Source organism: Heterodontus francisci, chromosome 18, assembly GCF_036365525.1.
Source record: "Heterodontus francisci isolate sHetFra1 chromosome 18, sHetFra1.hap1, whole genome shotgun sequence".
Classification (NCBI taxonomy): domain Eukaryota; kingdom Metazoa; phylum Chordata; class Chondrichthyes; order Heterodontiformes; family Heterodontidae; genus Heterodontus; species Heterodontus francisci.
Genome location: NC_090388.1, coordinates 33,281,822 through 33,308,162, shown reverse-complemented (window position 1 = coordinate 33,308,162; position 26,341 = coordinate 33,281,822). Strand labels below are relative to the sequence as shown.

Genomic DNA, 26,341 nt, shown 5'->3' with positions numbered 1-26,341 from the left:
TCAGAAGATTGGGAAAATTTTAGAAACGACCAAAGGATGACTTAAAAAATGGGAGAAATTAGAATATAAGAGTAAACTAGCAAGAAATATAAAACAGACTGTAAGAACTTCTACAAGAATATAAAAAGGAAGAGAGTAGCTAAAATAAATGTTGGTCCCTTAGAGAATGATACTGGGGAATTAATAATGGGAAATGAGGAAATGACAGAGACTTTGAACAAGTATTTTGTATCTGTTTTCTCGGAAGAAGACACAAAAAATACCAAGAATAATAGAAAATTAAGGGGCAAAAGGGAGCGAGGAGCTTAAAACAATCGCTATCACTAAAGAAAAAGTATTAGAAAACTAATGGGGCTAAAGGCTGACAAGTTCCCTGGACTTGATGGCCTGCATTCTGGGGTCTTAAAAGAAGTGGTGCAGAGACAGTAGATGTCTCTAGATTCTGGAAAGGTCCCAGCAGATTGGAAAACTGCAAATGTAACACCTCTATTCAAGAAAGGAGGGAGACAGAAAGCAGGAAATTATAGGCCTGTTAGCCTAACATCTATCATTGGGAAAATGCTGGAATTTATTATTAAGGAAGTAGTAGCAGGACATTTAGAAAATCATAATACAATCAGAGTCAACATGGTTTTGTGAAAGGTAAATCGTGTTTGACAAATTTATTAGAGTTCTTTGAGGATTTTACAAGCAGGATGAATAAAGGGGAATCAGTAGATGTACATAGAACATAGAACAGTACAGCACAGTACAGGCCCTTCGGCCCTCAATGTTGTGCCGAACCTTTAACCTACTCTAAGATCAAACTAACGACCTACCCTTCATTCTACTATCATCCATGTACCTATCTAAGAGTCGCTTAAATGTCCCTAATGTATCTGCTTCTACTACCACTGCTGGCAGCGCATTCCACGCACCCACCACTCTCTGTGTAAAGAACCTACCTCTGACATTTCCCCGAAACCTTCCTCCAATCACCTTAAAATTATGTACCCTGGTGATAGCCCTTTCCACCCTGGGAAAAAGTCTCTGACTATCCACTCTATCTATGCCTCTCATTATCTTGTACCCCTCTATCAAGTCACCTCTCATCCTTCTTCGCTCCAATGAGAAAAGCCCTAGCTCCCTCAATCTATCTTCGTAAGACATGCCCTCCAGTCCAGGCAGCATCCTAGTAAATCTCCTCTGCACCCTCTCTAAAGCTTCCACATCCTTCCTATAATGAGGCGACCAGAACTGAACACAATATTCCAAGTGTGGTCGAACCAGGGCCTTATAGAGCTGCAGCATAACCTCGCGGCTCTTAAACTCAATCCCCCTGTTAATGAAAGCCAACACACCATACGCCTTCTTAACAACCCTATCAACTTGGGTGGCAACTTTGAGAGATCTATGGACATGGACCCCAAGATCCCTCTGTTCCTCCACACTACCAAGAATCCTGTCTTTAAGCCTGTATTCAGCATTCAAATTCGACCTTCCAAAATGAATCACTTCACACTTTTCCAGGTTGAACTCCATCTGCCACTTCTCAGCCCAGCTCTGCATCCTGTCAATATCCCGTTGCAACCTACAACAGCCTTCCACATTATCCACAACTGCAGCAACCTTCGTGTCATCGGCAAACTTGCTAACCCAGTCTTCCACTTCCTCATCCAAGTCATTTATTAAAATCACAAAGAGCAGAGGTCCCAGAACAGATCCCTGTGGAACACCACTGGTCACTGAGCTCAATGCTGAATACTTTCCATCTACTACCACCCTCTGTCTTCTATGGGCCAGCCAATTTTGTATCCAGACAGCCAACTTCCCCTGTATCCCATGCCTCCTCACTTTCTGAATGAGCTTACCATGGGGAACCTTATCAAACGCCTTGCTAAAATCCATATACACCACATCCACTGCTCTTCCTTCATCAATGTGTTTTGTCACATCTTCGAAGAATTCAATAAGGCTTGTGAGGCATGACCTGCCCCTCACAAAGCCATGCTGACTGTCTCTAATCAAATCATGCTTTTCCAAATAATCATAAATCCTGTCTCTCAGAATCCTCTCCAATAATTTGCCCACTACCGACGTAAGACTGACTGGTCTATAATTCCCAGGGTTATCCCTATTCCCTTTCTTGAACAAGGGAACAACATTTGCCACCCTCCAATCATCCGGTACTACTCCAGTGGACAGTGAGGACGCAAAGATCATCGCCAAAGGCGCATCAATCTCTTCCCTCGCTTCCCATAATATCCTTGGGTATATCCCGTCTGGTCCCAGGGACTTATCTGTCCTCATATCATTCAAAGTTTCCAGTACATCCTCCCTCTTAACCTCAACCTGTTCGAGCATATCAGCCTGTTCCACGCTGTCCTCACAAACGACCAGGTCCCTCTCACTAGTGAATACTGAAGCAAAGTATTCATTTAGGACCTCCCCTACCTCCTCCGACTCCAGGCACAAGTTTCCTCCACTATCCCTGATCGGCCCGACCCTCACTCTGGCCATCCTCTTGTTCCTCACATAAGTGTAGAACGCCTTGGGATTTTCCTTAATCCTACCCGCCAAGTCTTTTTCATGTCCCCTTCTAGCTCTCCTAAGTCCATTCTTCAGTTCCTTCCTGGCTACCTTGTAACCCTCCAGAGCCCTGTCTGATCCTTGCTTCCTCAACCTTAAGTAAGCTTCCTTCTTCCTCTTGACTAGCTGTTCCACATCTCTTGTCATCCAAGGTTCCTTCACCCTACCATCCCTTCCTTGCCTCATCGGGACAAACCTATCCAGCAGTCGTAGCAAGTGCTCCCTAAACAACCTCCACATTTCTGTCGTGCATTTTCCTGAGAACATCTGTTCCCTGTTTATGCTCCCCAGTTCCTGCCTAATAGCATTGTAATTCCCCCTCCCCCAATTAAATATTTTCCCATCCCGTCTGCTCCTGTCCCTCTCCATGACTATAGTAAAGGTCAGGGAGTAGTGATCACTATCACCGAAATGCTCTCCCACCGAGAGATCTGCCACCTGGTCTGGTTCGTTGCCAAGCACCAAATCCAACATAGCCTCCCCTCTAGTCGACCTATCTACATATTGAGTCAGAAAACTTTCCTGGTCACACCTGACAAAAACTGCTCCATCCAAACTATTTGCACTAAGGAGGTTCCAATCAATATTAGGGAAGTTGAAGTCATCCATGACAACAACCCTGTTACTTCAGCATCTTTCCAAAATCTGCCTCCCAATCTGTTCCTCCGTGTCTCTGTTGCTATTGGGGGATCTATAGAAAACTCCCAACAAAGTGACTGCTCCTTTCCTGTTTCTGACTTCCACCCATAATGACTCAGTAGACAAACCCTCCTCGATGACCTCCCTTTCTGCAGCTGTGATACTATCCCTGATTAGCAATGCCACTCCCCCACCTCTTTTACCTCCCTCCCTATTCCTTTTGAAACATCTAAACCCCGGAACATCCAACATCCATTCCTGCCCCTGTGATATCCACGTCTCCGTAATGGCCACAACATCGTAGCTCCAAGTACTGATCTATGCTCTAAGTTCATCACCCTTATTTCTGACACTTCTTGCGTCACACTTCAACCCATCATACTGGCTGCAACTTTGTCGTGTCAATTGTCTAACCTTCCTCACAGACTCTCTGCACTCGGTATCTGCCTGTTCAACAGCTACCCATCCACTGATCCGTAGCTCCGGTTCCCATCCCTCTGCCAAACTAGTTTAAACCCTCCCGAAGAGCTCTAGCAAACCTCCCGCCCAGGATATTGGTGCCCCTCCAGTTCAGATGCAACCCGTCCTTCTTGTACAGGTCCCACCTTCCCCAGAAGGTATCCCGATGATCCACATATCTGAATCCCTCCCTCCTGCACCAGTTCTGTAGCCACGTGTTCAGCTGCACTCGCTCCCTGTTTCTAGCCTCACTAGCACGTGGCACCGGTAACAATCCTGAGATTACTACTCTGCTCGTCCTGCCTTTCAGCTTCCAACCTGACTCCCTATATTCGCTTTTCAGGTCCTCATCCCTTTTCCTAGCTATGTCATTGGTACCGATATGTAGTGTATTTGAATTTCCAAAAGGCAATTGATAAGGTGTCATATAAAAGATTACAGCACAAGATAGGAGCTCATGGTGTTGGAGGTAATATATTAGCATGAAGAGAGGATTGGCTAACTAACAAGAAGCAGAGAGTCGGTATAAATGGGTCATTTTCAGGTGGGCAAACTAAAACTAGAGGAGTGACACAGGGATCAGTGCTGGGGCGCAATTATTTACGATCTGTATTAATGACTTGGATGGAGGGACTGAGTGTATTGTAGCCAAATTTGCTGATGATACAAAGACAGGTAGGAAAGCTAGTTGTGAGGAGGGTATAAAGATTCTGCAAAACGATATAGATAGGTTAAGTGAGTGGACAAAAAATTGGCAGCTCGAGGGTAATGCGTGAAAATGTGAGGTTGTCCACTTTGGTGGGAAGAGAAAAGCAAAATATTATTTAAACAGAGGGAGACTAGAATGTTGCAGTACAGAGGGATCTGCATGTCCTCAAACATGAATCATGAAAAGTTAGCATGCCCGTACAGCATGTAATTAGGAAGGCAAATGGAATGTTGGCCATATTGTAAGGGGGTTGGAGTATAAAAGTAGGGAAGTCTTGCTACAACTGTACAGGGCATTGGTAAGACCACACTTAGAGTACTGCATACAGTTTTGGTCTTCTTATTAAATGGAATATACTTGCATTGGAAGCAGTTCAGAGAGGTTCACTGGGTTGATTCCTGGAATGATGGGCTTGTCTTATGAGGAAAGATTGAGCAGGTTGGGCCTATACTCATTGGAATTTAGAAGAATGAGAGGTGATCTTATTGAAACATATAAGATTCTGAGGGGACTTGAAAAGGTAGATGCTGAGAGAATGTTTCCCCTTGTGGGGGAATCTAGAACTAGGGGGCACAGTTTGAAAATAATCGGTCTCCCATTTAAGATGGAGCTGAGGAAGAATTTCTTCTCTCAGAGGGTCATTAATTTTTGGAATTCTCTGCCCTAGCGAGCAGTGGAGGCTGGGTCATTGCAAAAACTCAAGGGTGAGCTAGACAGATTTTTGATTTACATGGGAGTCAAGGGTTATGGGAGGCAGGCAGGAAAGTGCAGTTAAGGCCACAATCACCTTATTGAATGGTGGAGCAGGCTCGAGGGCCAAATGGCTTACTTCTGTTCCTATTTCTTATGTTCTTATAGTGATGGCGGTAGGGCAGTTGTGGCTGGAAGAATGGAGTTGATATTCACAATATAACTTAATGAAACTGAAAAACTGTTTCTCTCTCCACATATGCTGCTTGACATGCTGAGTGTTTTCCAATATTTTCTGTTTTTATTTCATAACTTCTCATAAATTTGTCAGTCATTCAGAAAATATTTTCAAACCAAAGTGTTAGAACAAATATTTACAATGTTTTGTCAATATTATCAAGCCTAAACATAACACAGTAAAGAGAAAAAAAATTATGTTTCAATAATTACACACATTTCATGGCGTTAAAACAAATTACAATGAGCAGCAAATACAGTATACTAGATTAGAGGAAGTACATATAAATTATTGGGAAGAAAGGAAAAGAAAGAAAAGAACTTGCAACCTCAGGACATCCCACGGCACTATACAGCCAATGAAGTACTTTTGAAGTATAGTCGCTGTTGTAATGCAGGAAATGCAACAGGCAGTTTGCATACAGCAAGGCCCCACAAACAGCAATGACAATTAATATAGCTTTGTGATGTTGATAGAAGGCTAAATATGGGCCAGAACACTGGGAGAACTCCTATTACTCTTCAAATAGTGTTGTGGGATATCTTGCATCTGAGTATAGATAGGGCCCTATTTTAATTTGTCACCTGAAAGATGGCACCTCAGACAGTACAGGCTCTCTCAGTGCTGCACTTAAGTGTCTGTCTAGATTACGTGCTCAAGTCTCTGGAACAGGGCTTAAAAGTATATGTTTCTAAATTGATGCAACACTGATATCTCATAGCCTTTGGGGTTTATATCAGTGACTGTTGTCATGATCCTGTCTTTTTTTTCTCTCCAGGAAATATGTGGCGTGTCTTTAAGACAGGGAAGAATCAGTACTGCTTTAAGGCAGCAAGCTCTAAAGACTGAGTCAAAGAGTGCATTTTCGTTACCTTGGACACAGCCATTCGGAAACAGCGATTCAAAGGGTGCATTCTCGTTACCTTGGATACAGCCACTTGGACTGAGCATCGAGAGATACATTTGTTACTATTTAATTTTGAACTGGCTTATAGTGGGAAAAAAAGCCTGTTCTAACTGAGGACATAGACAGCTATGTGTTAGGACCTGAAAGAAGAGCTCTCAGACCATTTCAACAGAAGGGAGAGAATTTGGTCTATTTATTTATTATTCTCTCAAAATTCTAAAAAAGTCAAGCCAAAACAGAGATCTCTGATAATTTAAACTGAAGGAAGGGAAGTTAGACTGTAACAATCTTTCATTCCTCAAAAATTCTAAAGCCAGATTGATTCTATTGAAAGTGGTTGCAAGTTGTTGATCTACTGCAGTCATCGCTGGAGAAGGAAAGCATCACTTACTGCTGGAATTAGACTACGGACTGTTCTACAGTCGAAGAACCTTTTTTCTCCCCATTGGATGGCTGTGAGGACTTCAAGCAATCTTGGACTTTTTCACCTCCGGCAAGAGTGTAAATTTGCATAGATTCTAATTTTTTCTATTTTAAATGTTGTTTATATCTTAGTAGTGTTTAAGAATTTAGTTTTTCTAATTAAATGGTTAAGTTGTTGATTTAAAGACACCTGGCAGCGAGGCCTGGACAACATATGTCAGCCAAGAGCGACGTCTCAATTCATTCCATCTTCGCTGCCTCCGGAGAATCCTTGGCATTTGGTGGCAGGACCGTATCTCCAACGCAGAAGTCCTCGAAGCGGCCAACATCCCCAGCATATAGACCCTACTGAGCCAGCGGCGCTTGAGATGGCTTGGCCATGTGAGCCACACGGAAGATGGCAGAATCCCCAAGGACACATTGTGCAGCGAGCTCGTCAATGGTATCAGACCCACCGGCCATCCATATCTCCGCTTTAAAGACATCTGCAAACACAACATGAAGGCCAAAGAAAAGGTTTGATTAGCCTCATTCCGGGGTTAATAGTACAATTTGGCTGGGTCTTTCTTTAATTCGGAAAGTTTAAAATGATAGGTTAGGCGATCTGTGGAGGGACAGAATTGAATTAACAGTGCGTTTCTCCCACCACAAACAGAATGGTATATTTTGATTGGGGGCTTTGACTGGAGCGGTTGATCGTAACACGGTCTAGTATGAAATTATGTTAGAAATGTTCCCAGAAAATATGCCTATTCCTTAAGAAGCAGACTTTTGGTGTCAAGTTTGCATTTCACACTTTTTCCAAAATTTTGGCTTAAAATAAATCACAATGAGAAACAGCATTTCTAAAAAAAACATTGAGTTCATTTTAAGTGCCACTGGGGAATGAAGTATCACGATCTGGTATGTGCTATCTGAAAGGGTGGTTGAACTAGATTTAATAGTAACTTTCAAAAGGGAATTGAGCAAATACTTGGAAAGGAACCGTGCAGGGTTCTGAGGAAAGAGCAGGGGAGTGGGACTAATTGGACTGTTGTCTCAGAGAGACTGCACAGGCTCGATGGGCCGAACTACTCCCTTCTTTCCAAAAGATGCACCAAGCCTTTTTTGTGCAGTGCATCACCAATAAGAGCTGAGTTGTTGTATGGAGTTTGCGACGCCGGGCACGAAGACGCATAAAAAAATTAAACAGCGCGCCTTCCTGCTCGCACACATTTAATCGGAAACGGAAGTGCGTTTGATTTTTTTAAAAAAAGACTGAAACAATGACCAGAAATAACAAAAGAACGCTGAGACGGTGAAACTTAAACTACACAGCCCATCGCACGGCTTTTCTTTGGGCCCTTTTTTTCCCCAATGACCTCCGGCATTCCTCGCTGAGGTCAGCAAGAGCCGAAGCCTCTGGCTTCCCGCGTCAACCCAAAATACCCGGACTACATCTCCCAGCATGCCTCTGGCGTGGTGGTCTCATCTAGCAAACCCCGTGACGACACAATAGAGGTCAATCGGTCCCGCCAATCAGAGAGTGGGTATTCAGCGCGCGGGCGGGGCTGGGCTCTCGAGAAGCGGCGGATTTTTTTCTCCCCATTTTTTTTTAACGAACTGCGCTGGCTTGAGACGCCATATTGGAACCATTTTAGGGAGGAAAAAACCCTTAAAATCGTGCGGTTTAAAATCCACACTTACTAGAACATGTTGTACTTGGAGGATTACTTGGAGAGTGAGTATCGAGTGCAACGCATTGGTGTGAAGTTGTGATTTTTTTTTAAAGTAATACATTGGTTTGAGGGAGCAATGTCGGACGGAAAGAGAAGGCGCCCCGCCATTGACGCTGCTGTTGTTTTTCTCTCTCGACAGTGATCGAACAACTTCCCATGGATCTGCGCGACAGGTTTACGGAAATGAGGGAGATGGACCTGCAAGTACAGAGTATGCAGCGCCACGTTAGTCATGTCACAGGCGCACAACTCACTGGCTGCACAGTTCTCCCTCTCCTCTCTTGACACCGATTGCCAGAGCCGCGAACCCCGCACACACTTTTAATTTTTACAATCAGCCTCCCTCCCATTCCTTTTCGCTCCCCGCGAGGGCTCCTTTCATATTGCATATTAAAATTAAAATCTTCAGTGAAAGAAAAGTTTCAGCCAAAATAAAAAAAAATCACCTGCTTTACTCTGGTTTTAGACATCAGTAGGTTGTTTTCTTTTGGAAATAATTCGATCATTCGCAATGATGAGACGATTTAGTTTCTTTTTAGTGTTATGTTTTCTTTTAAGATAATGTCATGTTCTTTGCGGCGGTATTGAAGAGTCGTAACAACATAAACCATAGCAACAGCGTTCATCGCTTCGTCCAGCGCTAGGTGGGCTACAGCTCTTAAACTCATGAGAAAGTAGCCAGCCACCCTGGGATTTGTTTTTTCCCCATAAATGATTCATTGCACAAACTTTTGAGTATAATTTTTTAACTTCACTTTTGTGGAACGATTGTTGTACGTGAGTTTGGCGTGAAAATGTGGAAGTAATTATCTGTGATCTGCCCTTGCGACTTGGCATTCAGCTACATGCAGCGTTTTATTTCATTCACATTTAAAAGTAACTTTTCAGATCTGTAAATTTGTTTCGATATTGCACTTGTGCATACATATTAATTAATAAAATGTTTATATGGCCTACCGTGAGAATGGTCTTCCACATTTGCAGTTTTTAATATTTGAGTTCCTATATCATTCTCAGAAGTAAAAGAGTATATTTAAGAATTTGATTCAAGAAATTCTGTGTAAATCTTAACTAATAATAGTAAATGGAAATACTGTACTATAATGCAATTTAAATTTTACCAAAATCTACTAATGTAAGTAAAATTATTTTTAAAAGTCTTTCAATGAACTTTATTGCCGTGGCAGAAATGCCTAAAGCAGTTTCTCTGCTATAAGTGCTTGGTCACTGCTGCTTGGATATGAGTATAAACATTTGAATTTGATTAATTTGGGCTGCTGATTATAAGTGTAATTAGAACATTTTCATGCACTTAAAATAAAAGTTTTGTTTCTAACTGTGCTAACGATGACTGTTGGTGTATGAGCAGATGCATTTGGCAGAAAAGACTGCAAAACCTCTTCAAAATGCAGAATTAAGTTGAAGTTGTCCAGTTAAGTGCATTGTGGCATTGTTTACATACATAATTGGTGACATTGCTTTACATTAGTATTATTCCCACTGAGCAGAGAGTTATTGTGAAGGATTTTTTCATTTAGTTTAATAAATTGTGTTATATAACAAGCGATGGTGTTTTGTTGTGAACTATTTTTTTCAAATCTCAATTATTATTTTCACTCCTCTGTAGTTCCGAGCCTCTGATGAGGCTGGTTCAGTTTAAATTGATAGTTTTTAGGTTGTTAAAACATAAGGGTCTTAAAAATAACCTTACAGACTACATGCAGTTATAGGTGTTCATCATTTTGGGTAATTTGTTCACTGCTAATGTGTCTGATTTACTAGGTAAACATTAGTGAAAGTATCAGGTGAAATAAGGATGGGGGGGGTGGGGAAACTAAGTAACAAATTTAGTTACACAATAGTCTTTAAGTTTTTGCAACTGATCTGTGGAAACCCATCCATCAGTAAATATATGGTTATAACTACAATGGGAGGTTTATCAAAGTGCAGAAGAAGCTAAAATTCAATCAGAAGACTCAACTTTTTTAAATTTGAAGTTACTGTGGCAACAGTCTGCAGTTCACAACCTTATTGTAAAAGACCATGCATTTTTTTTATTTTGATCTGTTATGAATTTGAAAAAAAATTAAAAGGTCCTTTGGATTACATATTTCATTTTTCTAGAATACCACCATCCTCTTGCATTGTTATTGGTATTTATCAAATTATTGTGGTGCCATGATTTTAGTCAATATCACTGGCAACCCATTCCAATTGTTGATCACCGTTTAAATAATAATTTTTTGGTATTTATCCTAAACCGTGCCTTCACAACCTTGAACCTTTAAAACTAACATTTATGAAGTTTTTCCATGTTTACTTTATCATCTGACAAACAATTGGATGCTGCAATGGAGGGACTTTAGAGTATTGCTGAAGGGCTGAATTGCCTTCCTCATCTGTAATTATCTTGTGATCCTGTCAATTATCTTTGTATACCTTTTGAGTCCCTTTATTGACCTTTCAAAATATAAAATGTGAAAAATAAGAAAATAAACAAAATTGTAATCTAATAAACGACAGAAAACATTAAGAGGACAAAATGATAAAGATGCCATTGCATTTGCATACAAGTTGCTTTTGATCACTATTCCTAGAAGGTCTTAAGATACCTTGAAGAAGATGACACTTAGTGGCATTATGGACACTGAGTGATTGCTGCATTAAGTACTTGTCCTACTTACATTACATCTCATTTATTTATTCATAACCGCATCCTAATTGTGCTGATTTAATCCTTAGTTGAAGTCTCCTGTGATAGTTGGATGCTATGTAACCTGCAAAACATCATGTACTCTTTTAGACCATGTCCTACCATGACTTGAGAAACTATAAATTAGTGTACAATTTAATAAAATAAGGGTGGGCAGAGGCAAAACACAAAAAGGTGGAAGTGTTTCTTTACCATTAGATGGTAGAATCCTTGTGTGGTCTCTTAATTAGCATACATTGCAGGCATACATTGGCCAATTTCGAAAATTTGGTAATCAAGTTATTGGTCAATTATCATCCCAATTATAGCAATATAGGACTTTTAAAGACTTTCTTTAAGCCCTATTATCATCAGAGCTGCTCCAAGCTCACTGAAATGAATTCAGAAAGGAAAACAATCAATTTGGTCCTCATGAGGTTGGATGTTAAGTTTTATTTCCGTTTTAATTTAATATTCCATCTACTTTTTGTTCCCAACAATGATGAAAGATCATTGAAGTAAATTAAACCTGTATGTTGCGCTAGATAGCTGATATTCTTTCCTCCCCACACAGATGCAATGGATCAGTTAGAACAAAGAGTGAATGAGTTCTTTGTCAATGCGAAAAAAAACAAGCCAGAATGGAGAGAGGAACAGATGGAAGCAATCAAAAAGGCAAGTATGGTTTGGTTAGTTTTCTTTTGAAACCTATCTGTCAACAAGATATCAATTGTAAATCTGTGCCAATTTATAACAGAGTAATTCAAATTGGGTTACGTAAACACACACGAAGCAACAAGTAATAATTGAATAGTATTATTCAATCACAGTAGTTGGTTTTACTAAGTGCTGCTTGCAAAAAATGTAAACTCATCAATTGTTGTAAAATCTTTACTTTGAATAAAAAGATTTCTTGTTTTTGTTCTTTTTCTTCTCTTGTCATTTTTTTCCCCTTTCCTGCCCTTTGGTACTTTGCCTAAAAATCCATTGTTAATTTGTGAATCTTGACAGAAAGTGTCAATAGGCTATTCTACCATGAGAAGTATTGCAACCAACCCTAAGATTGTGTTTATGCAACATCCACAGGTGTACGCTTCCATCAAGGATCACTAAATAATAACTAGAAGCAGGAAGGCTAGCATATTTTCCCTTCCTTTAATCAGGAAGTGCAGAAATCAATTCTAGTGCCAATATTCCAGGCCAAGGTGAGATCAGGCCAATCATCACAGACTGAACTTGGGATCTTCCTGATCGGTTTAGCTCAGCTGATCACTGGATTAACTTGCTGGATTATTTGGGGGCATTTTGTTTATTCCTTTTAATTAAGTGATTACTGTACAAAAGTTAATTCTAAAGTACTTCTAATACAGAGGCTGACCTTTGAAACATATGGTTTCCATGTGGATTCATCCAATCTCCCAATGTAAATTTGGCAGAAGATCAGAGGAAACCCTAGAGAAATGGCAAAACAGCCACTTGCATTGTTTCTCCGCAGTCTATGCTAATCTTCCATTAAAGTTACAGTGGGAGATTGGGGAACCTTCGTGCAAATTTTATCCTTTATCTATAGTACTAACCCACCAGCTGGCTTCATATGAGGAAATTATACCATTTTATGAGGATATCTTTGGCAGTGGATGTCACAGCAAATGTGAGGCAGCAACCAATCATTATTTTAAAACGCTGGAAGTTTAAATAAATGGAATTTGTGAATTGCTAGAGCTTAACCGTAAATGGTTTTGCTTTATGTAATGTAAAATTTGCAGGCTGTGTATTTGCTTTCAGTAGTGCTTCTTGATTTGTATTTTGGAGTTCCTGTATGAGAATATAGCAACAAATTCAATAATAAATAGTATGTATAGATGATAATTGAAGACCTATATAGTTTGTGCCAGTGCCAGGGTCACCATGTAAAGAAAGAATGTGATCTCATCATATATTATCTCCATTAAAGTTTAATAAGTCAATATAATTTTTTCATTCTTATTTTTATAGGACTACTATAAAGCCTTGGAAGATGCTGATGAGAAAGTCCAATTAGCAAATCAAATTTATGATTTGGTGAGTAGATGTCAAACACTTTTTTTAATAAAAGGTACAAATCTAACCCAGACATCTACATCTGTCTAGCAGTATTTGGAAAAATATTGCAAATGGCAATGGCGAGCCAATTTAAGGATTATCTATGTGAAAATAATCTACTAAATTACACCCACCATGGTTTTAGAAGGGGAAGATCCTCCCTGACTAACCTTGACGTTTTGAATAAGTGACGTTCCAAGTGAACAGTGGAAATTTATATAATATTGTGCACTTTAATCTCCAAATTGATAAAACTCCTCACAAAGGGTAACTACTGAAACTGAAATCAGTTGGAGTTCAAGGTGAAACTTGATTGTGAATTATGAATTGGCCGAGGAACTATAAGTGGTTACTTGTTAGAGTGATGCTGTACACATCTTGAGACTTTAGGGAATTTGACGTGTGCTTTCAGTAGCACTCCCCTCCCTCAAGCTAAATCCATACTTTACATTAAGACAAAAGCAAGATACTTCAGATGCTGGGAATCTGAAATAAAAACAGGAAATGTTTGAATTACAAAGCAAGTCGAACAACATCTGAAGAAAGAAACAAAGTTAACCTTTCATTTCAATGAGTTTTCACCAGATCTAAAAAAAATTAGAGCTGTGGCAGGCTGGAAAAGGGTAGAAGGGAGGAAAAAACAAAAGAAAGGGTCTGTGATAGGATGAAAGACAGGAGAGTTTAAATGACACAAGGGATGATGGTGTGAGACAAAGGGGGATCGTCTGGAAGAGATGTAAATGGCAATAATGCAATTTTTTACCAACATCTGTTGTCCAAAAAAGGGGAGCAGTGGTTATGATCTGAAATTGTTGAACTCTGTGAACCCAGATAGCTGTAAAGTGCCTAATCAAAAATGAGGTGCTGTTCTTCGAGCTTCTGTCCCCTCCAAATAAAGGGTGGTGTTATGGAAACGTGTGGGCCCTAGTATGCCTGTCTTTTTGTAACATTCTTTGTTCCAGCCCTACTCCGGTCTTCTCCCTTACCTCTTGTTCTGGTACATTGATGATTGTATTGGTGCCATTTCCTGCTCTTACGCCAAACTGGAAAATTTCATCTCCTTTGCTTCCATTTTTCACCCTTCTCTTGCCTTCACATGGTCCATCTCTAACTCATTTGCACAAAATAAGAGCTCATGGTGTAAGGGCTATCATATTAGCATGGATGGAGGATTTGTTAGCTAACAGGAAGCAGAGAGTAGGGGCGTTTTTGGGTTGGCAAGCTGTAATTAGTGAAGTGCCACTGGGATCAAAGCTGGGGCCTCAACTATTAACAATCTATATCAATGATTTGGATGAAGGGACCGAATGTATGGTTGCTAAATTTGCTGATGACACAAAGATCGTGAGGAGAGTAAGTTGTGAAGAGGACATAGTCTGCATGGAATATAGATAGGTTAAGTGAATGGACCAAAATTTGGCAGATGGAGTATAATGTGGGAAAATGTGAACTTGTCCACTTTGGCTGGAAGAATATAAAAGCAGTATATTATTTAAATGGAGAAAGATTGCAGAACTCTGTGGTACAGAGTGATCTGGGTGTCAGGGTACATGATTCACAAAAAGTTAGCATGCAGGTACAGCAAGTGATTAGAAAGGCAAAAAGAATGCTGTTGTTTATTGTAAGGGGAATGGAATATAAAAGTAGGGAAGATTTGCCACAGTTGTACAGGGCATCGGTGAGACCACATCTGGAGTACTGCTTACAGTTTTGGTCTCCTTACTTAAGAAAGGATATAATTGCATTAGAAGCAGTTCAGTTTCACTGGATTGATCCCTAGGATGGGGAGATTATATTTAATGAGGAAAGATTGGATAGATTGGGTCTGTATCCATTGGTGTTTAGAAGAATGAGCAGTGATCTTATTGAAACATAATATCCTGAGGGGATACTGAAAAGATGTTTCCCCTTATGGGAGAGAGTAGATCTAGAGGACATAGTTTAAAAAATAGGGGTTTGCCATTCAAGATGAGGATGAGAAATTTTTTTCTCAGAGGGTTCTTAGTCTGTGGAATTCTCTTCCGCAGAGAGCAGTGGAGGCAGGGTCATTTAATATTTTTAAGGCTGAGTTAGGTAAATTCTTGATTGACAAGGGAGTCGAAGGTTATAGCAGTTAGTCAGGAAAGTAGAGTTGCGGTCACAATCAGATCAGCCATGATCTTATCAAATGAGGAGCAGGCGCGAAGGGCCAAATGGCCTATTCCTCTAAATTCGTATTTTCTTCCCTTCCCTTCCTAGACTTCTCCATCCCCCACATTGGGGAGACCAAACACAGACTGGGTGATCGCTTTGCGGAACACCTCAGTTCCGGGCGCCTGCTGTTTTAATTTTATGTCCCACTCTTATTCTGACCTCTGTGCCTGGCCTCCAGCACTGTTCTAATGAAGCTCACCGGAAGCTCGAAGAACTGCACCTTGTCTTTTGATCAGACACTTTACAGCCTCCCGGACTCAATTTCAGATCATGACCACTGCTCCCATTTTTTTTTTTGTACAACATCTTTTGGTAATACCTCTCATATTGCCATTTAGACCTCCTCTAGAACCATCTTTTGTTTCTTTACTTGTCCCATTACAATCATTTTTCTTGCACCATCATCCCTTTTATCATTTAACCTCTCCTGCCTTCTATTCTATCACAGACCTTCCCTTTTGTTCTTTCCTTCCCTCCCCCTTTCCTTGCCTCTGTACTTGTTTAAGACCTGTCACATCTCTAACTTTTTCCAGTTCTGATGAAACGTCATCTACCTGAAATATTAACTTAGTTTCTCTCTCTCCACAGATGCTGCCTGACTTGCTGAATATTTCCAGCATTTTCTGTTTTTTTTTTTTTTATCCCATATTTTACATTATTTGTTTGTTGTACATTGGTAAACAATTAGGAAAACCCGAGGTCTGCCTAATCCTTTAAGAATCTTTAATCTGGAATTTTCCCTTCCGGGTGCTTTAAGAATGGCATCCCTTCCAACAGCTTTTGTTTGTTTAGCTGTTGGAACATTGTGACCCACTCAATCCATGGATAGTAAGCTTTCTGTACAAACCTGCATTGTTTACCATCCTGTATGGTAGCTGTAGGATGTGGCATTGAGTTACTTCTCATAGAACATGATTCCAACAAATTTTCATATTCCTCAGTCTAACAGCAATTTTTCACATTCCTCAACCCATCTGATCAAATGCAGTTCCCAGCACTTAGCGTGGGTGCCTGGTGTTAAATAGATCAGTCGACTGTGTTGGACGGTGTGTCATCTTTGATCAGTATCTCTGGGGTAAATAACCACCCAGCATTACATGTCATTGAGTCAATCACAAGACTTTGGAGATGCTCTTGATGTGAATGAATTCAATTGACAGGTGTTTTTGCTCTTAGAGGGCTGTTTCCAGTGGCGTTCAGCGGGGCTTAGTACTGGGGCCCCGCTTTTTGTGGTATATATTCACGATTTGGATGTAAACGTAGGGGGCATGATCAAGAATTTTGCAGATGACACAAAGATTGGCCGTGTGGTAGACAGTAAGGAGGATAGCTGTAGGCTGCAGGAAGATATCAATGGCCTGGTCAGGTGGGCAGAAAAGTGGCAAATGGAATTCAGCCAGGAGAAGTGTGAGGTGATGCATTTGGGAAGGTCAAACAAGGAAAAGGAATACACAATTAATGGGAGAATACTGAGGGATGTAGAGGAAGTGAAAGATCTTGGAGTGAATGTCCACAGATCCCTGAAGGTAGCAGGACAGGTCAATAAGGTCATTCAACAAAAGTTAAGAAGGCATATGGAATCCTGTCCTTTATTAGCCAAGGTATAGAATATAAGAGCAGGGAAATTATGCTGGAACTCTATAAATCATTGGTTAGGCCACAGCTTGAGTACTGTGTGCGGTTCTGGTCACCTCATTACAGAAAGGATGTAATTGCACTAGAGAGGGTACAGAGGAGATATATGAAGATGTTACCGGGACTGGAAAATGCAGCTGAGGAAAGATTGGATAGGCTGGGGTTGTTCTCCTTGGAACAGAGAAGGCTGGGGGGAGATCTTATTGAAATGTACAAAAATTTTGAGGAGCCTTGATAGAGTTGATGTGAAGGGCCTATTTACCTTAGCAGAGAGGTCAGTGACTAGGGGGCATAGATTTAAAGTGATTGGTAGAAAGATTAGAGAGGAGTTGAGGAAAAACTTTTTCACCCAGAGGGTCTGGAACTCACTGCCTGAAAGGATAGTTGAGGCAGAAACCCTCAACTCATTTAAAAGTTGTCAGGACACGCACCTCAAGTGCCGTAACCTGCAGGGCTATGGACCAAATGTTGGTAGGTGGAATTAGACTGGGTGGTTTGTTTTTCAGCTGATGCAGACACCGTGAGCCAAGTGGCCTCTTTCTGTGCCGTAAACTTTCTATGGTTCTATTTTCGCACATTCACAGGTAAATTTTGCAGTCTGCTAAGTCATTCAACAAAATTGTGAGAATGTGCTGAAGGTCAAGATTTACTACTAAATAAAATCAACATATATTAAGAACTAGATGAGTTGCATGTTCGTACATCACAGTTTATGCTGTATGGAATAATTTTAAACATTCCACGTTTGATCACTTTGTTCATCACACACACCTTACTGGCTGGTGAGTGAAATCTACTACCTGTTGACCATTAAATGTGACTTAATAAAACCCTCTGAGACTTGGAAAAAAAACAGACACAGGATGATCCATGGAAGGATTTAAATACAAATACAGTCTGATAACGATGCAGTAAAAGATTATTGAGTTGCTCAAAATAGCTTGCATGCTTAATGTGTTATAAACAGCGCCTTTGTAATTGGCGTCACTGGAAATGACAAATGGTTAGTGGCATTTGTCTGATGTATGCGGCTGCCTGTGATATTTTGTGCTCCGTGATATGGACTGTGGGTATATAGTTTGATCTATTTATTAGGTTTCATACTTTGATTAACCAGGTGGATAGACATCTACGAAAATTGGACCAAGAACTTGCCAAATTTAAAATGGAGCTTGAAGCTGATAATGCTGGAATTACAGAAATATTAGAGAGGAGTAAGTACATTAATTTATTATAGGATTGTACTTTAATTCTAGAGTTCAAGATCTTATTGTTAACATTACTGGAATTAAGTTGATGTTACTGGCAGACTGCAAGCTATGTTCAGAATATAGGTAACAACAGTAATATTGTAAATTGCCAGTTGACAGTAAAATGCAATTTTAATTTGGTGTGATTTTATACCAATGATATGATGTGCGTGCTTCTATCCTGGCAGATGCAGTTAAGATGTTTTTTTTTCTTCATATCTCACAAGGTGAGCTGAATTTTACCTCAACCCTGCGTTGCGGGGGCCGGTAAAATGCTATGGGGAGAGGCCCGCCTTGATCTGCGACGTCGAGACGGGCACGCCGCATTTTACCAGTGGCGGCGGGACTTTGGAGCAGCCCCCCCCCCCCCCCACCGTCGCACAGCTAATGATTACTTACCTATGCTGATTATGCAGTCTGCCGCCTCTCCACCAACACGGCCGCCGTTCAATGAAAAATCCGGCAGTCACGTGCCGTCCCGTTCACGATCTGAAAAGCCGGCGGGTCCTCACTCTGCATTACGGAAGGGAGGGGAGATACACAGGGGCCTATCTCTGCATTCTGAAAGGGAAGGGGTCTGGGATTAATGGTGGGAAAGCTCAGCTGGCATGAAGGGAGGTGCCGTGTACCATCCCTCCGTTAACAGTGTATGCTCTGTGTTTGTGAGGGGGCAATGGCACACTAGGCACCCTGTGTGTGGGGAGGGTTCCAGAAAGAGCAGGAGCATTAATGTTTTATGGATGGTGGGGGCAATCGATTCAGCTGGTAGGATCTTGATGTGGTCATGTTCTGCCATTCTGAGTGTTGGTCAAGATGGGCAATACCATGGCACGCCACATAGTTGATTCAGGAAAGCAGCTGATGTACCTGTCAACATCAATCCATGCCCTGTTAGGAACCTTCGAATTCAGGCAGGGTTAAACTTTATTTATCACATGGAAATCGGTATGGCTTATCCTACACTGTGTGATTCTCCGCATGTGAGGATCTTAATGCGCCAGAGGTAATATCAACAGACAGGTGTGATCCATGTAGATTCTTTTTTTTAAAAATTAATTCATGGGATGTGGACATCACTGGCTATGGCAGCATTTATTGCCCATCCCTAATTGCCCTTGAGAAGGTGGTGGTGAGCTGCCTTCTTGAACAGTTGCAGTCCATGTGGTGTAAGTACACTCAGTGTTATTAGGGAGGAAGTTCCAGGTTTTTTGACCCAGCGACAGTAAAGGAACAGTGATCAAGTTCAAAACCAGGATGGTGTGTGGCTTGGAGGGGAACTTGTGGTATTCCCATGCGTCTGCTGCCCTTGGCCTTCTAGGTGGTAGAGGTCCTGGGTTTGGAAGGTGCTGTTAAAGGAGGCTTGGCAAGTTGTTTTCCTTCTCTTCTAGCAATAACAGTTAGATTTTACAGTAGCACGTGTAGTTTTGCATCATCCTGAGAGCTCGAAAGCCATGGATTTTGCAGAACAGCCATTCTAATAAAAAGGTTGAGGCCATTTGACTTTTGCAATGCGTAATCCCTCTATTACCCTCAAAAGCCCATTTTCTTACAGTACTAATCCTGGTATCACAGGCTGATTATAATTATAGTATTGCTGAAAAAAAGACATTATGTCGAAGTTTTCGTCTTGCACTCATCGGGACAAACACAAGAATGCCAAATTTCAAAGGGAGCAACTGCATGAGAAAAGGCTGCTGATTTGTTGGCAAGTCAACTCTGGGCGAGGCACTCCCATGGAGAATGCACCAGCGAACTGTTGTCCTTCACTCTTTCAGTAAAGCTAATCATGAAGTTCTTGGATTGTTGTAAAAACCCAACTGGTTCACTGCTGTTCTTCAGGGAAGAAAATCTTCCTTCCTTCCTTACCTGTCTGAACTGCATGTGACCCCAGCCCTACACACATGTGGTTGACTCTTAACTGTCCATTCAGTTGTATCAAACTGCTGCTCAAGTAAAAGAGACACTTCTCAGGGCAACCAGGGGTGGCCGATAAATGTCAGCCTCGCCAATGATGTCCACATCCCAATAATTAATTTTAAAAGTGAAATATAATGAAAAGCACTGTAACTCCTGACACTGATGGGAGGTCTTATTTGCGCATGTACAAAGAAGCTGGTGATGTAATCAAAACGGTATCAGGAGTAATTTGCCAGTACCAGCTCCAAGTTCAATCTGCGTGCATGCAGTGAAGTCATCACGCATGACAGCTGCCTGGATGCTTATACGGTGACGTTACAGCGTGCCTTTTCAAACCAGCAGGAAGCTGTGCCGTCCGATTATTCTAAAGCCCCGCTCCCAATCTCTTCTCTTCCCATCCCCCCCCTCCCCCATGACCCCCTTGCTGTCTGTGATTGTCATTTTTTGTGAATGGAGCACTCTGTGATTATCAGTGCATTGCTTGGTACAGGCAGCAGCAGCCTAGGAAGTCACTGAGTACGATATCACAGACACTGCACAGCACATATGTGGGAAGTGCTGCCCTTAGTGTTGTAGTGTCAGTTGATGCACCCAATGATAAAATGCGCTACACTGCAAAGCATTAATACAGATTGTAATTTCAGTACAAAAGTATGCACAGCATTTCTGAAAAACATTTTGGTTAATTCCTGAAATATGGGAAGCAACACCACACATAATTAAAAGCAAATTACTGAGAAATCAGTACAAGTAGAATTTCCATTTGCCTCATCTGAAACTTGTATTATCTAACTATAAAGTTGTCCTACAGGTTGGCAAGAGCCTCATTTTATTGACCCCAAGTGTATTGGCGGTACTACTAAAATTAACTGGTTAAGACCATGAGGCTTATCAGCACAAAATATTAGGTAAATCTTTTATCACTTATGTAGCTAGGGCCCTATACCCTGTAATGGCATTGGCTTGCAGTGGACATCTGAACCTCAGTGGGAAAAACCTCAGCCTCCATTAACGGGTATCTATAGTTAAGAAATCATTTAATTGGTTGTTTTTCCCTTTTTTTTATTTCAGGGTCTTTGGAGTTGGACAATCCACCTCAGCCAGTTAATAACCATCATGCTCACTCACACACTCCATTGGAAAGTAAGTGCTGAATAGTGCCTTTTACAAGCTGCTTTGTTGGATTGATTCAGTTCTGTGTACACATTACAAAACTGTAAATATAGTAGTTATATGGTTATTACTGTTTTGATCAGGGACTTAAACCAATTTTACCTGACCCAGAAATATTCAATGCAGACACTAGGTGGCTTAGGTAGAACAGTGTTCCATTCCCCAGCAGTGAACATCTATTATCTTGGTAAACTCTTAAAAGAATCTGAATTTTTAAAGAAATGAAATATACACACAAATAATGGTGGAAAAAGATCACCCAGACTAAATGTTACCTAGCAGTTAATGTTAGTTTGTCGCATTAATATTTAAAAACTCACTATAGCACCATTGTCACTGCCATTACATTGTTATCTTGTATTTGTACTCAGCTGCTTCAGAAGTTTTTGTTTTTGATTCATTTCAAAATTTTAGATGCTGAGACAGAAACTGCTGTTATTGGGTAAATTAAGATGCTGGGAAATAAGGTGTTTATATTCTGCTAAACATATTTGATTTATTTTGTGATATTTTTGCAGAACGGAAATATAACCCATCCACCCACCATGCTACAGACCATATTCCTGAGAAGAAATTCAAATCAGAAGCTCTTTTATCTACACTTACATCAGATGCATCAAAAGAAAATACACCAGGTAATTTGAATTCTTTTACCAGCTAAAACATTTTACAGCTTCATTTTAGAGATATTGGAATAAAATTCTATCAATTTTACTATTCTAGGTGATGATTCATTATAAGTGACTGATGAAAAGATAATTGTTTTATCGCCAGGAAGTAGTGTTGTTGTTTGACTGTGTATCAGGGCACAGAATGGACAGTAATTAATGTTAGACAATTCTGGATCTGCTTTGGTAAGTTGGCGCATAGGGTTTCTTTCTTACCTGTCTTGTTCATCTTTCATGGTGCTGCTTCTCTCTGTCTCTCTCCTTTTCTATTTCTTCAGGTGAAAGGTAGTGTGCACCATGGCATCTGTTGCTTGCCATTCCCATTTTTGACTCCTACCTCTCTTTCCCTCTCCATTTCCACTTTTTCCTTCCCCTCGCCCATCCTTTTGCCATTCCTTCCTCATTTCCCTTGTCCTCTTTCATTATATGTAGTTGATGAAAAGGTAACTGTAGAAAACTAAAGAACCTGCTGCCCAGTTCAGAGCTGGGAGAACGACTGTGGGAAGACCAGTGAAGCTTTACAGCTCTAGGAAGCAGGCAGGAAAACCCTGACAATGCAAAAGAAGTGGCAAGAAGCTCTGAGAAGCCTGGTATTGTTAAGAAAGTGGGAAAGGCCTTGTAGGACTTGGGAAGAAAGGCAAGAAGATTCAAGAAACTTGGAGATGGTGACAGGATGTTGTTATGAAGATCCAGCAGCAACTGTAGCAGAAAACAGGCAGAACGTCGAGCAGCAAAGGGCATGGTACTACTTGAAGGAGTACTGCTGCCTGCCTGACGAAAAAGTAAATGTATTAATAAAACTTTCCTGCAGTACCATCTGGAAGAATGGAGCTGGGCAATGAAATTTGGAAAACAACAGCACCATTAATTTTTGGAGTACTGAAAGAGCAAATAAATATACCATACAATTAAAAGGGATGCCCAGGTGCTAACACCCATGCTGGACCAATAGCAACATCTCCACTAAGTTCGCCACTACTTCCTGCTTTCTGTCCATTAATTTTTCAGATCAGAGGGAAGTATACAGTAGTGTTCCCCAGATTTTGATATTCGGACCATAGCTTTTTATGATATACATAATGGCCTGGACTTTGGTACATAGGGTTTAATTTCAAAGTTTGTGGATGATATTAAACTTGGAAATGTAGTAAACAATAAGACGGATATTTACAGACTTCAAGAGGATATAGACAGACTGGTAAAATGGACAGACACTTGACAAATGAAATTTAATGCAGAGAAATGTGAAGTGATGCATTTTGCTAGGCAGAATGAGAAAAGGCAATAAGAACTAAATGGTACAACTTTAAAGGGCATACTGGAACAGACATGGGGGTATATGTACACAAATGCTTGAAGGTGGCAGAAGAAGTTGGGAAGGCTAATAGAGGAATAGAGTACAAAAGCAAGAAAATTATGGTAAATCTTTATGAAACACTTGTCAGGCCTTAGAGTTCTGGGCACCACTCTTCAGGAAATATGTCAAGTGATTTAATAGAATGGTACCAGGGATGAGGGACTTCAGTTATGTGTAGAGACTGAAGAAGCTGGGATTGTTCTCCTTAGAGCAGAGAATGTTGGGAGAAAATTTGGTAGAGGTGTTCAAAATCATGAATGGTTTTGATAGAGTAAATAGGGTGGCAGAAGGGTTGGTAACTGGATGACAAAGATTTAAGGTGATCACAAAATAACCAGAGGTGACACGAGGAAACTTTTACACAGTGAGCTGTGGTGGTGGGGGGGGGTAAAAATTTGGTTACAATTCTGAAACAGTTTGAAGAAGCTGTCCGTACAAAGATAAAGCAGAATTTAAAGAAAAGAAAGAACATTTAATGAATTGTTGAAAAATAGCTATCCAGTAGTTTACTTAACTGCAAACCAGAAAAATAGCATGATGATCCAACATTAAGGAATAAATCAGAGTGGCCAAAGGCACAGTTTACAACTGCGTACAGAATAAAAGTTTTTTTTTAACTATATACTTATACTTTCACTATAACATGGTGTTATTTTTTCACACAAGCATTGCATGACAGGAGAAGAAAGCAGTGACTTCTTTAACAAGCCACTGGTAACAGAACCATCTATATTTGTAATGGGTATTGCAGATAAATTTGCACATCTTTATAATGGCTACAAAATTGAGCTTCCTGGCACTACTAGTGCAGGCGCTCCGAAAGTCCAAAACTCCAAAATTGCTGGCTGGGATGCCTCCACATATGTCGGTGCGGTCTGCATGGCATGCCCTGACTGTCAGGGTGCTAGCAAGGTTATGCTGTGTGTGCATCGGAAGCATGGAAATCCATATCGAACAACCTCTAATGCTAACTTGGCACAGGATCTGCCATTTTGGTCCAGTTAAAGTCCCCTCTTAATCACTCCCTGATGAACATGTGTTCAGCTGCATGGGAGACAGCCCTCACCCTACCCTGCCGCACCTAACATTATTTAAAGGGCTAATCATTCAACTTTCAAGTGATGTGCTTTTGATTTTCTTTTGCTGCTGTGGAGTTCATTGAAGTGTTGTGTTCAGTGTTATTGGAGGAGTTTTGCAAATATTTTAGATTTACAAGAGAGTAGCAGTGGATTTTTAAAAGGAGTTCGGAGGCATGTCAGACGAAAGTCCACTTCAGTAATGGGGGCCATAGTTGCAGTATCTCTTGAGATGCAGGATGACTTGGAAATGAAGAACAGGCAGCAGAAAGGGAAAGCTGTGCACAGAGAGAGGAGGAGGAGGAGTCTCAATAAAGGACCGTACCCACCAATAGATTTCAGGAAGCACTTCTACCTCTACCTCGGCCAAGAGCAGTGTGTGAGGCACCTGCATTTCACCAAGGAGCTGGTCACTGAACGTGTGCCACCTCCTACAAACCAACCTGCAGCTGCACAGCAGGGCGAGGACAGTGCTGTCAGTGGCAGTCAAGATCACTGTGGCCCTAAATTTCGAAGCCAGTGGATCATTCCAGGTGGGAGCAGGCAACGGAAATAACATCCGAGTTCGCTGTTCATTGTTGCCTCAGGAATGTGACAGAGGCCCTGTGTCGAAGGAGAGTGGACTTCAGAGCCTTCTAACCGACCAGAGAGGAGCAGGAGGAAAGAGCTTGTGGCTTTGTTAGGCTAGCAAGATTCCCAATGGTGCGGGGTGCCATTGACCACAAGCACATGGCTCTGCAGACTGCACATATTAACCACAACTGTAAGGGCTACCGCTCAATTTGGTGTGCAGCCATGCTCAGAAGATCTTGTTGGTGAATGTCTGCTATCCTAGAAGCAGCCACAGTGCATTCATCTTGCGGCAGACAACCATACCTGACATCTTTAGCCCACAGCAAAGAACCAGAGACTAGCTGCTGGGTGCCTAGATAACCTGATCTACACCTGGCCCATGATCCCTTCTGCCATCCGACCACGCACAGACAATGCGCCTACAGAGAGAGCCATGCAGCAACCAGGTATATAGAACCATAGAAAAGTTACAGCACAGAAAGAGGCCATTCAGCCCATCATGTCTGCGCCAGCTGAAAAAACTAGCCACCCAATCTAATCCCACCTTCCAGCATCTGGTCTGGAGCCTTGCAGGTTATAGCACTTCAGGTGCTGGTCCAGCTCCCTTTTTAAATGAGTTGAGGGTTTCTGCCTCTACCACCATTCCTGACAGTGAATTCCAGACACCCACCACCCTCTGGGTGACAACGTTTTTCCTCATTTCCCCTCCAATCCTTCTACCAATCACCTTAAATCTATGCCCCCTGGTAATTGACCTCTTCGCTAGGGGAAACTGGTCCTTCCTCTTTATCTAGGCCCCTCATAACTTTGTACACCTCAATTAAGTCACCTCTCAGCCTCCTCTGTTCTAAGGAAAACAACCCTAGCCTACCAATCTTTCCTCATAGCTGCAATTTTCAATCCCTGGCAACATTCTTGTAAATCTCCGCTGTACTCTTTCCAGAGCAATTATGTCCTTCCTGTAATGTGGTGACCAGAACTGTACACAATACTCCAGCTGTGGCCTAACCAGTGTTTCATATGGTTCCAGCATTACATTCTATATCTCGGCCAATAAAGGAAAGCATTCCATATGCCTTCTTCACATTATCTACCTGTCCTGCCACCTTCATGGACCTGTGGACATGCACTCCAAGGTTTATCACTTCTTCTACCCCTCTCAATATCCACCCGTTTATTGTGTATTCCCTTGCTTTGTTTGCCTTCCCCAAATGCATTACCCCTCACTTCTCCCGATTGAATTCCATTTGCCACTTTTCTGCCCACTCAACCAAACCATTGATACATTCTGGAGTCTACAGCTATCCTCTTCGCTATCAACTACATGGCCAATTTCTGTGTCATCTGCAAAATTCCCAATCATGCCTCCCACAT

At 41.2% G+C, this 26,341-nt stretch overlaps 1 protein-coding gene across 3 annotated transcripts in view; it reads left to right on the top strand.

Moving 5' to 3' along the window:
• Positions 1–8,214: 8,214 nt before the first annotated feature.
• The window catches only part of ing3 (inhibitor of growth family, member 3), a 28,256-nt gene continuing 10,129 nt past the window's right edge, over positions 8,215–26,341 (top strand). The window contains exons 1-8 of one of the 3 annotated variants that reach the window (XM_068050518.1): positions 8,215–8,353; positions 8,491–8,562; positions 9,721–9,783; positions 11,618–11,718; positions 13,039–13,104; positions 18,071–18,167; positions 21,192–21,263; positions 21,812–21,928. In XM_068050518.1, the coding sequence (XP_067906619.1) occupies positions 8,326–8,353; positions 8,491–8,562; positions 9,721–9,783; positions 11,618–11,718; positions 13,039–13,104; positions 18,071–18,167; positions 21,192–21,263; positions 21,812–21,928 (616 nt within the window). In that variant the 5' untranslated portion in view covers positions 8,215–8,325. Of the gene's footprint in view, positions 8,354–8,490; positions 8,824–9,720; positions 9,784–11,617; positions 11,719–13,038; positions 13,105–18,070; positions 18,168–21,191; positions 21,264–21,811; positions 21,929–26,341 lie in introns of all 3 variants that reach the window. The other 2 variants (XM_068050519.1, XM_068050520.1) reach the window with 2 other exon arrangements.